This window comes from Bos grunniens, chromosome 6 (genome assembly GCF_055505025.1).
Source record: "Bos grunniens cultivar Pamir isolate PY7600 chromosome 6, Bosgru_T2T1.0, whole genome shotgun sequence".
NCBI lineage: Eukaryota > Metazoa > Chordata > Mammalia > Artiodactyla > Bovidae > Bos > Bos grunniens.
This window is the reverse complement of record NC_141170.1, coordinates 27,077,716-27,091,119: the sequence shown is the minus strand read 5'-3', so window position 1 is coordinate 27,091,119 and position 13,404 is coordinate 27,077,716. Positions and strand designations below refer to the sequence as shown.

Below are 13,404 nucleotides of genomic sequence, written 5' to 3'. Positions count from 1 at the left end.
GTTTGTCAATTTCTACCTAAAAAAAAATTGATATTTTGATTGGGATTCCGTTAAATCTGCAGATTGATATGAGAGTAAACTGATATTTTAACAATTTTGAGCCTTGTAATACAAAAGCTCTTCCCTGGTGGCTTATTGATAAAGAATCCATCTGCAAATGTAGGAGGTGCTGGATTGGGAAGATCCCCTGTAGAAGGAAATGGCAACCCATTCCAGTGTTCTTGCCTAGGAAATCCCATGGACAGAGGAGCCTGGTGGGCTACAGTCCATAGGGTCGCAAGAGAGTCAGATATGACTTAGCAACTAAATAACAACAACAATAATACAGGAACGCAGTATGTATATTATTTAAATCTTAATTTCTCTCATCACCATTTTGGAGTGTTCAAAGTATATAGATTTTATACATCTTTTATCAGAGTTACCCCTAAGTCTTTAATACTTTCTGGCACTCCTAATTGGTGCTATTTTTAAAATTTGAATTTCTAATTTTTTATCATCAGTATATAGAAATGCCATTAATTTTGTATATTGGCGTTTTATTCAGAAACTTTGCTAAATTCACTCTCTAATAGGTTTTTTGTAGATTCCATAGGATTTTCTACATAAACAAGCATAAATACAGTTCACTTCTTTCTTTTCAGCCCATATGCCTTTTATTCTTTTTCTGCCCTGTGACACTAAGAACTCCCGTATGATGTTGATTAGAATTAGTAAAATGGATATTCTTGCGTTTTTCCTCATCTTAAGTGAAAATCATTCAGTCTTTTACCATTAAGTTTTGATGTTAGCTATGTTTTTTGTAGATGCCCTTTATCATCCAGTCTTATGACTATAAAGATCATTTTTATGTTTACCATTCTAATATATATGTCCAACCCAAACCCATCCACTGACAGTTATGCTTTCCTTTATCCAGTTGATTGATAACCCCACTCAAGTTTTTATGTGCCTCAAACTGAACACATTCAAAACTAAACCTCTGGTTCTCTATATATTCTCAGCTTACTTCTTCCAGTGTTTGCAGTCTTCAGTAAGTGGCAGTGCCGTCCTTCCACTTCAGGCTGAAGCCTTGGAATCACTCTACCTTTTATTTTTCTCCCCTTCTCACAACTCCTCTAAGGAATATGCCAACAAATCCTGTTCCTTCTATTTTCATAAGAATTATGACTACTCTCCAAGCCACCTTCACTGCTTACCTTGATTATTGCCTCCTAAATGAACTGCCTATTATTTCCCTCTTTCCCTTGGCATCTTCTTAGCATAGCCAGACTAATCCTTTTAAAAGTAAAGTATATTTTAAGTAATATAGTTTTAAGGTTCAGAAACAGTGAATTCTTCTACTGATAAAAAAAGATGATAAAAGAAATATTTCTTAGGATTTCTGAAGGATGAACCCAGCATATTAATCAATATGCTAGAAAATTAGGTTATATTAATAACTTAGAATATGAAAACTTCTGTTTTCTACTTTGGTCTCTTTCTTTTCTCATCAAATAATTAAATGAGATTATCACTATCAGTGTTGGATTGTCTTGCTTTTTTGGTCTGCTGTGTTTTTTCTATTTCTAAAGTATATTAATATTAAAATCTAACATTTGAAAAAAGAACAATTTGAGGGATAATAAATATGTTTGATCTTGACTGCCAACTCCATTGTTTATAGTCACTGCCTGGAGCAGTATGTGCAAAAGGAATAGCTGTGTCTGGAATAGGTGAGGGGATGGGAGTAGTGTATTTGCCATCTCTATATTGCATTTATATTGTAGGCAGATTTTAAATGCTAATTTGCTTTGGCAATTGTTGCTTCAGTTTTTAATGACCCTTTATTTTTTTTTTTGACAAAGTGCATTGAAACAACAGATAAAGAATTAAATCTTAAAGACAAATATAAAATCTTTTAAAAAATGAATGAAAAATTACATGCAAATTCTGGTTTTACTGCCAAATAACTTTATAGGATGTATATGTTAATTTTTTTGAAACAGATACTGAAGAATCTTTAGATGATTGGTTTAACTTTAAAATTAAATTATTTACCTCAGTAACACTAAGAGACTAAGAGTCAGCAAGGACTATGTGTTAAGTAATCTTTTGCGGGGAGCGGATTTTGGGGTATGATGTACGTCCATTAACATTTATTCTTAGGGGTTGTGTAGTCCTGTGTGTTTGGGCAAATTATATAGTAGCATAACCAGTATCCAGTATCACATTTGAGATAGAATATTTCCATCACCCCAGTAAGTTCCCTTGTACTCTAACTAGAAGTTTAACCTAAAAATGACCTTGAGAAAATGTGGAGATCTAAATATATTTTCTTTGAATATCATAAACACTTAAAGAATAAAAATTTCTTTAAATGACACTGAAAGTAATTTTAAGGCTATGTCCTTCCAGCATAATCGTGATACCATTTCCAGCCACACTGTTCAAGAAAATTACCGTTTCTGCTTAGCTTCTTCAGCAAAACAGACACTTTAAAATAATAAAGCATCATGTTCAAGTACTTTATCTTTGAATATTACAGAAGAAAACTCCACAAGGCAGAGTGAGGATTTGGGAAGCCAGTTTACAGAAATTTTCATTAAGCAGCAAGAAAATGTCACTCTTCTCTTATCTTTATTGGAGGTAAGTAAAGAACTTTGTTGTTTTTGTCATCTTAATAAGCTTTTGTTGCCCTTTCGGGTGTTACTGAGGAAGCAATACATATGTTCCTTTTTAAGACAGTGAAATTTGTTGTATCGTTGCAAGAGATTCACGTGTTTGTTTTAAGACCTGTGCGATCTCTTCACATACTGTCTGCTTGTTTCCATTTTTACAAAGTACAGTTATATCTAGTCAGTAACAGTTTAATCATTTTGATCATTTATAATTTTTATTTTTATTTCTTAAATTACTTTTTTAAAGTTTGCTAAACTCTTTTTGTTTGCTTATAGTTTTTGGTACCATACTACTAATTGAAAAAAAAAAGTTTTTCTTGAAAATGTGAATTACAAATGTTAAATATTTTGAATTCTTGTATTGTAGGAGTTTGATTTCCATGTCCGCTGGCCTGGCGTGAAGCTTCTTACTTCTCTTTTAAAACAACTAGGGCCTCAGGTTCAGCAAATTATTTTAGTCAGTCCCATGGGTAAGTGACTCATCTTCCTTATATTATTTTGATATAAAAGTGAGGATCACCGACTTCTCTGGCAGTCTAGTGGTTAAGACTCTGCACTTTGAATGCAAGGGGTGTGGGTTCTATCCCTCGTTGGGGATCTAAGATCCCACATGCTTCATGACAAGGCAAAAAAAATTTTTTAAGTCAGGATCATAAAAAACAAAACAAAAAATAAAACAACAAAATAACAAGAAAATAAAAGTAAGGATCACTTTTATAACTGAAATGATGTGTTAATAAATTGTTTATAATTTGAATCACTATTGGTATTTTTGATCTGCCAGTGTTTTACACATGGTTATATGTTCTAGGTGTTTCAAGATTGATGGACTTATTAGCAGATTCCAGGGAAGTTATACGTAATGATGTAAGTTACATTTTTTTTAAAAGCCTCAGAATATGCAGCTTTTATTCTCTCTTTGCAAATGAAATCTTTGATGACCCTTTTTCAGAGTTATAAGAAATTAGATTTGGAAAATTGGGTTAATGGTTTAGACCTTTTAAAGTTATATACAAGGCCCCATTATTTTTTTGTTTTCTGCCTATTCAGTATTTTGGTTAGACAAATAATTTTGCTATTCAAATTTATGCCTTCTACAAGTTTAGGATTTCTTCCATCTTTTTCTGAAAGGTTGTTCTGATCCCAAACTGTGCCTCCAGAGAGAGTACAGGAAACATCCCTAGACATTGAACTGCATAAACTTAACAGTTAAGTGCTGCATTTGAACTCTCCACCCTTAATTGATTGAATATATTTCAAAGGATTTTCCTTGTAATCTCTATTTAACTCACATGATTTGCTCCGATTTAATATTTGCATATACATTTGAGTATTTTATATTAACCAGTACTGTTTTGTTTTGATACAGTACTGTTTAGCTGCTTGACCATTTTTTTTTGTTATCTACAACTTGACCAAAACCACAATACTTTAGATGGCAATTGGAAAAATCTTTCAAACTAAACTTTAGAGCTAGGAGATCTTACCAGACTAATTTAGTCTCCACACTTACACTGAGAGGCCGAGGCGCACAGAAACCGAGTGGCTTGTCCTTCATTGGGGATGTCTTATACCTCTTTGTATCTGTGGCACCGGCCTTGCTCCTTCCTCATCTTAAGTGCTAGTGAACACCATTTGGGTTGTTCTTGGTCTCACAACTGGTTCATGGCAAAGCAAAGACAAAACTGAAATGCTCTTGACTTCTTAACCACATAGACAGTATTTTTAGTTTTGTATTTAAAACTTTGTAGTATGTATGTGAATGCAGTATTATAAGTGAAGAAATAATATAGTAATGAAACTCATAAGGGCTTTTTAATTTTTTTTAATTTATTTTTTAATTGGAGGAAAATTGCTCTAGAATGTATTGATTTCTGAGGACATTTTTTTATTCCTTAATATTGTTTTAAGAATTGTGTACCTATTAGGAATTTTGAGTGTCTTTTCTTGACTAAAATACTACTATGTGTCTTAAACCCGAATTTGTTGTTCTACTCCTCTCTTGGCCCTTAGTTCAAATAAGATACATACCAATTAATAAAGAATTATTACATACATACATACAAACTAATTAATAAAGAAATTCTCTCTTCCTGTATTGTTATTAGTATTATTATCATTTATTTTCATTTTCAGATATAATTTGTGTGTGTATATAACTGCATTATCTTGGTTTTTAAATATAGCACTTCTTTTAACTATCTAGTGTTTTTCTTTTTTCCTACTCCTAACCTTTTTTCCTGTTTTTGAGACGGATAAAATGATTCTCTATGTTGGTTTTCATTAATTTTACAATTAGGGATTAAGTTATATTTTTGCTATAATGTTTATTAGATTTTGGAGTTTTACAGCCGTCTTTCCTTCGGTTTAACAAATTCATTTGAATTTTTTGTGCATACTTATTATTGAGCGTTATGTAATAAACAGCATATTACAGCGTATGGCGATCAGAAGAAACTAACCAGCACCCTGGTGGTCACTAGTGGCACTCTGTGACTGCCTAGAATAGTATACTGCTTCCCCTCGCTCTTTTGTATTGTTTTCTTTCCTCATCCTTCTTTTTAAAACTTTAATTTCCTTCTTTTCTTTCTTTTTAATGTTTCTCATTGCATACAGTGATAGTTATCAACATGACTAAATCGCTCAGGGAGCCTATTGGTAAAGATTTTTAGTCTCAGTTTGTTCCATATTTGAAAAATTGATTTTGATCTGGATTTAGAGAATTAGTTAGTCATTTTTCATAGGTGCACTGAAATATCATATTTATTCAAGTTAGTGCTTAAAAATTAGTGAGAAAGGTTGAGAAAACTCTAGGTACCAGCTCACATCTAAGTGATAGTCTGTAATTGCATTCTTTAGTTTATTATTATGAGAAATGTAAGCACACACAAAAGTAGAGAAAACACAGACAAACCCATCCCCTAAACCCCTTAATTTTCAAGATTTTATTATACTTGTTTCATCTACTCCTCCCCTCACCATTTTCCTGTATTTTTTTTAATTTATGTCTTCTCCTTTATTTTTAACTGGAATATTTAAAAGGAATCAACCTATCTGATTTCACTATTTCTGTATAATTTCACTACTGCATACTTCAGTATACATGTAATGTGTATCCTTATATAACTACAATGCAATTATTGCATTTAATGAGATAACAAGTGTGTCTTAGCCCTCAGTTTAAATAAGATAACTATTCTGTACTCAAGTTTCCCACTTGTCTCATAAATGTCTTTCATAGTTGGTTTCCAAATCAGGATCCAGACAAGGTTCTCTCATTACATTTGATTGTTGATGTCTTACTTTTCTAAAGGCCTTGATTAGGTAGGTTTTGGTTCACCTCTTTGCTTTTCCCTGGGTGAAGCAATTTGCAACACAGGAGGAAATGAAATACCTGGCTGTCTCATTTGTATGATCAGTGGATTTGATTCAGGTGATGACATTCAGATCCCTTCATAGATCCTTTCGTCCATTATAGCCTATCATTCATTAATGAACATTGCCAGAATCAGTAATTTTGTTAAGAGTTTCAAAATGATGATTTCTAGAACTTGTCATTCTTTTACATTTATTCAGCGGTAATTTTCCTCAAAGAGGAAGTTTACTTCATGGAACAGTTTATTTTATTACCCTGAATTACAGTTCATATGTGAAAGGAAGGATAAATCGATAAATCCCTTTAATTGCCAATTTTTAAAGTCAGGAATTGGTGCCCACTTACTTTCAATGACCAATGAGTGTATACTTTATTTTCAATAACATTTTAGTGGGTATGTCTGACTAGAGGAATACCTCTCATAATAGGTAGAAGAAACTGAAATGCATTGAAACCTTGGGTTCTGTGGGGGCTGTTTTATTTCCTTTAGTCCTCATAAAAACCCTCTGACAAAGATACCATCCTCGTTTTACACATGGGTGTACTGAGACTTACATTATAAAAATTACACACAGAATTTAAGTAATTTGCTTCAAGTTGCACAAGCAGTTAACCAGAACTTTAAAAAACCCGCTGTATCTAATTCGTAGCCTTAGCGTTCTTCCATTGTATTTCCTCCTCCTTTGTTAGCAGTTAAGCTCATTAAGTAGGAGAATTTGACGTAACCACTTTCGCTTTCTCATATTAATGTTGAGAGTGGACAGTCAGAAAGATGAGTAGGACAAGTGCAATAAGGCTGTGGGCGTTTTTTGTCTTGTGTGAATACTGACCTGCCCAGTATGGACAGCCGACAGCTAATTGGCCTCTTAGGCACTTTTGAATTACCTAGTTGCTATTCCTCTTCCTTTAAATAATAACTGCTTTTTTCATTAAATATTTTCTGTCTCTTTGACCATTAGAATATTGTTAGACTCCCTGTGAGCTCGTAAAATTCTTATTTGATAGTGAAATAAGCAGAAATGGTTAACAGTGAGTTTTTCTTGAATGATAAGTAGTTGCAGATATATAAACTAAATCTGGCTCAATAGGAACTAAGTAAAACTAAAAATCATAATCAAAGACTACAGAGAATTGTTCTGTACTAGACATGCTATTCATGAGACATGAATTCTCATCCTTCCTTTTTTTTTTCCCACCTGTCAACTTTTAGAATTAAATCTGGAGAATTTGCAGGCTGAATAACTACAAGAATAGTTGAACTTTCCCTGCTAGAATGTGGTGGTGTTTATTGACTTATATTATTGATTTCACAATTTCTTACTGTTACTATTGTGAAGTACATACAGAGGCATTACTGAGATAGATACAATCATGTTCAGCTCTCTTAGACCATAGTGAAAGCTATGTAATGATTGATGAATGAGCAAGGATTGTTGTATATTTGTATTGAATCGTGAAAAAAAGAACTGAATTAGGAATTGCTAAACATGGATTCTAGTCAGGGTGGTCTGTCTTTTGAAATCTGTATAGTTTAGGGAGGCAAATTACTCACCTTCTGTATCCTTTTTTCCCCTATCTATAAAGCAAAGGAGTTGGACTTGTAAAATTCCTGCCACTTCTAAATCTCTGTGATTTTTAAAGTAATCTTTAAATGTCTTTAAAAAGTTATATTCCACTCAACATTATCTTTCTTCTCCATAAGGGCGTCTTACTACTGCAGGCACTAACAAGAAGCAATGGAGCAATCCAGAAAATTGTTGCTTTTGAAAATGCTTTTGAGAGACTACTGGACATTATTACAGAGGAGGGAAACAGTGATGGAGGTATAGTATGAAGAGATTGATTTGAGAAGGTTCCTTTTGTTCTCATTGAATTGTTAACTTCTGAGGAATGCAACTGAAGGCAGAAAGGAGGGCGTATGCCTTTTTTGTTGTTTTGTTAGATGTTGAAAGAGGCTTTCCTGAGGGAGGATGGAGGCTTTACAGTCTTTCTTTCTTCCTCTGTGGTTTGTTGAGTTTGGATTTCTTTTTACTTATCCTGCTTAATATTTCTTAGACTTTCAGAATCTGTTGGTGTCTTTCCTCATTTCTGGAAATCTCAGCTATATCTCTTCCAATACTGCTTTGTCACGTTTTTTGAAATCTTCCTAAACTCAGAGTCAGTTCTCTGTTATCTGACTAGATTCTCCCCTTATCATCATACTTTCTCGTCTGTGTTTTCTGTCTTTTTATCTTTCCAGATTTTCTTCTGGATTATTTCTTCTGATTATTTCCTATTTCACCAATTCTCTCTTCACCTGTATTTGATCAGCTTTTGCATGTATCGTTGAGTTTTAATTTTTCTTTTCTATAAGTTCTATCTGGTACTTTGGCAAATTTGCTAGGTAATTTTTTACAAGTTCCTTTTTTCTGTATATATTTTCAATTTATCTTTTCATTTCTTTAAATGTAAGAAACAATTATTTTATGGTCTCTGATAATCCTAGTATTTTAAGTCTTGGTGGTACTTTGCTCTACTGGGTTTTACACATGGTACAATGTTTTTTGTGTACATGGCTTTCTTTTACTGTGTTTTGTGTCATACTTAGAATTAGTTACAGGAATTTGAATCCTAAGATGAAGGTAATTTCTTGCAAAGAAAATGTGTTTGTCTTTGGCAAGCCCTGGGGTTATAGTTTATCTGGGATCACCTTATTCCAGATTGAAGGCTTGACATTTCCTGGACCATTCAGGCAATGCAAACCCAGGCCAATCTATGAGTGCTGCTGCTGCTCAGTCGCTTCAGTCGTGTCCGACTCTGTGCGACCCCAGGGACGGCAGCCCACCAGGCTCTCCCGTCCCTGGGATTCTCCAGGCAAGAACACTGGAGTGGGTTGCCATTTCCTTCTCCAATGCATGAAAGTGAAAAGTGAAAGTGAAGTCGCTCAGTTGTGTCCGACTCCTAGTGACCCCATGGACTGCAGCCCACCAGGCTCCTCCGTCCATGGGATTTTCCAGGCAAGAGTACTGGAGTGGGTGCCATTGCCTTCTCCAAATCTATGAGTACTGGTTAACTTTTCACTGTTTGCCCCCTGGGGATATGTCCTTTTGAGGTTCTGGTTTATTAGGTGAAGAGTTTTCTGTTAGATTCCTTGCCTACCTTGTGTATACCCCTGGCTTTGATTTATTTTCCTTCTGTCCCATGAAACTGTCAAAATGAAAAGTTTAGATTTATCAAAATTGAGAAATGTACCGCCAGCCAAAAGGTACTTTTATACTTAGCTAGCTGTGTAGATACCCATTTTCTTGTCAGTTTTAGCCTGCTGTATAGTCACTTCATTGCTCTTAGACTTTTTTTTTAGTTCAGCATTTTCAGATACTTTTAGTGAGAAATTGATCGAAAAAACCTAGCACCAGAGTCAGAGGAGAAAAATGAGTATATTTGCATTCACTGAACTGAAGTTAGTAAGTATCATAGTATGGTTGAGAGTAGGCTTACTAATCTGGAGGGCAGGGCCACGCTGGTGATAAAGATTTGGGTCATTAGAATATAGATGAAACAATAGATAAGCAGAAAAGATTGGATGAGTTACTTAGGGGTTCCCCAATGGTTCAGCGAGTAAAGAATCCACCTGTAATGCAGGAGACACAGGTTCAATCTCTGGGTAAGGAAGATTCCCTGGAGAAGGAAGTGGCAACCCACTCCAGTATTCTCTCCAACAGATAGAAGACCCTGGCGGTCTATAGTCCACAGGGTTGCAAAGAGTCAGACACGGACTGAGCACACATGCAAAGAGAGAGAGTCATCTTACTGAGATTTTATTTCATTACTTAAATTAATAATGAGATTAAGCATATTTTCATGGGTATGTTGTTGTTCAGTCACTGTCATGTCTGACTCTGCGACCCCATGGACTGCAGCATGCCAGGCTTCCTGTCTTTCACTATCCCCCAGCGTTTGCTCAGACTTGTGTTTGTTGAGTTGCTGCATCCAACCATCTCATCCTCTGTCACCCCTTCTCCTGCTCTCAGTTTTTCCCAGCATCAGGGTCTTTTCCTATGAGTCAGCTCTTTACATCAGGTGGCCAAAGTATTGGAGCTTTAGCTTTAGCTTTAGTTCTTAAAATGAATATTCAGGATTGATTTCCTTTAGAATTGACTAGTTTGATCACCTTTTAGTCCATGGGACTTCCAAGAATCTTTTCCAGCACCACAGTTTGAAAGCATCAATTCTTTGGCACGTAGCCTTTTTTATGGTCCAACTCTCAAATCCGTACATGATTACTGGAAAAACCATAGCTTTGACTATATGCTTTGTCAGGGAAGTGATGTCTCTGTTTTTTAATATGCTGTCTAGGTTTGTCAGAGCTTTTCTTCCAAGAAGCAAGCGTCTTAATTTCGTGGCTGCAGTCACCATCTGCAGTGATTTGGGAGCCCAAGAAAATAAAGTCCATCACTGTTTGCACTTTCTCCCCATCTATACGCCATGAAGTGATGGAACTGATTGCCATGATCTGAGTATCAGTTCAGTTCAGTCGCTCAGTCGTGTCTGACTCTTTGCGAGCCCATGAACCTCAGCACGCGAGGCCTCCCTGTCCATTGCCAACTCCCAGAGTTTATTCAAACTCATGTCCATCGAGTCGGTGGTGCCATCCAGCCATCTCATCCTCTGTCGTCCCCTTCTCCTCCTGCCCCCAATCCCTCCCAGCATCAGTCTTTTCCAGTGAGTCAACTCTTCGCATGAAGTGGCCAAAATATTAGTTTCAGCTTTAGCATCAGTCCTTCCAATGAACACCCAGGACTGATCTCCTTTAGGATGGACTGGTTGAATCTCCTTGCAGTCCAAGGGACTCTCAAGAGTCTTCTCCAACACCACAGTTCAAAAGCATCAATTCTTCGGCGCTCAGCTTTCTTCACAGTCCAACTCTCACATCCATACATGACTACTGGAAAAACCATAGCCTTGACTAGATGGACCTTTGTTGGCAAAGTAATGTCTCTGCTTTTGAATATGCTATCTAGGTTGGTCATAACTTTCCTTCCAAGGAGTAAGCATCTTTTAATTTCATGGCTGCAATCACCATCTGCAGTATAGTCACTGTCTATTTTTGTGTATCCTTGAACCCTTTGAATTACCTTCTTGCCCATTTTTATGTAAGTTCATTTTTCCATTTCCAGTTGATTACTTGGAAGCTCTTATATATTCTGGACACTAATCATTTGTTGATTATACATGTTGTAGTTATCTTCTCTTAGTCGGTTTATAGTGTTTCTGTTAAAGTTTAAAATTTTAATATAATCACGTGTTAGATTTTTTTTATAGTTTATGCTTTTGGGATTTATTTAAGAAATCTATCTCTATCTCATAAAGAGAGTTTCCATCACTTTCTTGTACTAAAGGCTTTAAAAATTTGTCTTTTGCATTTAATTAATAGGGATTTTCTTTTGAATGACGGTATAAGATTTGTGATCAAATTTCATATATGTGAAGGTCTGTTTCTGAGTTGTGTGTTCTATTCCATTAGTGTTTGTCTAGTTCTACACTAAAACCATACTTCCTTAATTACTAAGGCTTCATAATAATCTCCTATTAGAATATTGAAAGAATTTCCTATCTTGGCCCTCTTCATAATTTGTCTTAGTGTCTGTTTTCTTTATTCTTCATTTAAGTGAAACTTAATAGCTAGTCAAGTTATCTGAAAATCCCAGTTGGGATATTTATTGAAAATATACAGAGTCTAAAGATTAAAGAGAATCATCATCGACTTTTTCTCTCCATAAATCCAGGTATATCTTTTAATCTATTCAAGTCTTCTTTTTATCTCTTTCAGTAATGTTTATAATTTTAAACACAAGAGTTGTATACCTTTTTTTATTAGATTCATTCCCAGGCATCTTATACTTTTTGTTACATATGAATGAAATCTTTCTTTTTAATTACATTTTCAAATGGTTACTATTTGATTTTTTATATATTGATTTTGTATCCAGTTATCTTATTAAATCATTAGTTCTCATTGGACTTTCTGTGTAGATATGATATCTTCTACAAATAGTGTAATCCTTTTTTCTTTCTTTCATTTCTTATACCAGTTTTCTTGTCCTCTTTGTCTCATCACACAGACTAGGATCTTTGGTGGTGGTTTAGTTGCTAAGTGGTGTCCAACTCTTGAGACCCCATTGACTGTAGCCTGCCAGGTTCCTCTGTTCTTGGGATTCTCTAGGCAAGAATACTGGAGTGGGTTGCTATTTCATTCTCCAGAGGATCTTCCTGACCCAGGGATCAAACCCAGGTCTCCTGCATTGCAGGCAGATTCTTTACCATCTGAGCCACTAGGGAACCCCATTGGAATCTTTAATACAGTGTTAGAAATAATTGCTGACTTTAATGAGAATGTTGTTGTTTCACCTTTAACTCTGATTTTTGCTAAGAGTTTTTATCATGAGTGAGTCTTGAAGCAAAGAAAGAGGAATGCATAGGTGGATCATAGGATTTTTAGAGCAGTGAATCTATTCTATGTAACTGTAATGGTGGTTACATAAAATTAATACATATGTTGAAACCTATAGAACTTACAAAGAATGTGGCATAATGTAAACTATGACCATGAGTTAATAATGTATCAGTATTCATTCTTCAGTCTGACACATGTACCTCACGCTAATGCTAAATAGTAAGAGCAGTGGACACTGGCAAGGAGAGAGTATGTGGGAGTTCCCTATATTTGTTTCTCAGATTTTCTTTAAACCTGAAGGTGCTCTGAAAAAATAGTCTTAATTTTTAAAAAGCAATTAATTCTTACAATCATACAGCTCAAGTAGTAGGCACAAAAGTGTGGGTATATACACAGAGGAACCTACTCACTATGAGCATCCAGCCTTCCTCATAGGCTTTGCAGAGGAAACAGAGCTCTTTGCCTAGGAAGCCTGAGGAGTGACCAGACATCTGTAAGGAAAACCAGGGAGGGAGTCATTAGTGTTTTAGAAACCAAGAGAAGAGGAAGTTTCAAGGAAGAGGCATTGAGACAACAATCTCTTAGAGATTATAATGATTGATTCATTTAACAAATATTTAGTAGGGCTAAATATTGGAAGACTTCCCTGGTGGCTCAGATGGTAAAGCGTCTGTCTACAATGTGGGAGACCTGGGTTCGATCCCTGGGTCGGGAAGATCCCCTGGAGAAGGAAATGGCAATCCACTCCAATACTATTGCCTGGAAAATCCCATGGACAGAGGAGCCTGGTATAGGTTACAGTCCATGGGGTCGCAAAGAGTTGGACACGACTGAGCGACTTCACATGCATACATGCATACCTTGTATACGGGGCTTCCCTTGTGGCTCAGCTGGTGAAGAATCCACCTGCAATGTGGGAGACCTGGGTTCGATCC

The 13,404-nt window shown here is 35.5% G+C and overlaps 1 protein-coding gene across 2 annotated transcripts in view; it reads left to right on the top strand.

Moving 5' to 3' along the window:
* Positions 1 to 13,404, top strand: part of USO1 (USO1 vesicle transport factor) — an 80,216-nt gene that overhangs the window by 36,780 nt on the left and 30,032 nt on the right. For both annotated transcript variants that reach the window (XM_086405354.1, XM_086405353.1), the window contains exons 5-8: positions 2,528 to 2,628; positions 3,028 to 3,130; positions 3,472 to 3,527; positions 7,739 to 7,859. In XM_086405354.1, the coding sequence (XP_086261480.1) occupies positions 2,528 to 2,628; positions 3,028 to 3,130; positions 3,472 to 3,527; positions 7,739 to 7,859 (381 nt within the window). The remainder of the gene's footprint in view (positions 1 to 2,527; positions 2,629 to 3,027; positions 3,131 to 3,471; positions 3,528 to 7,738; positions 7,860 to 13,404) is intronic.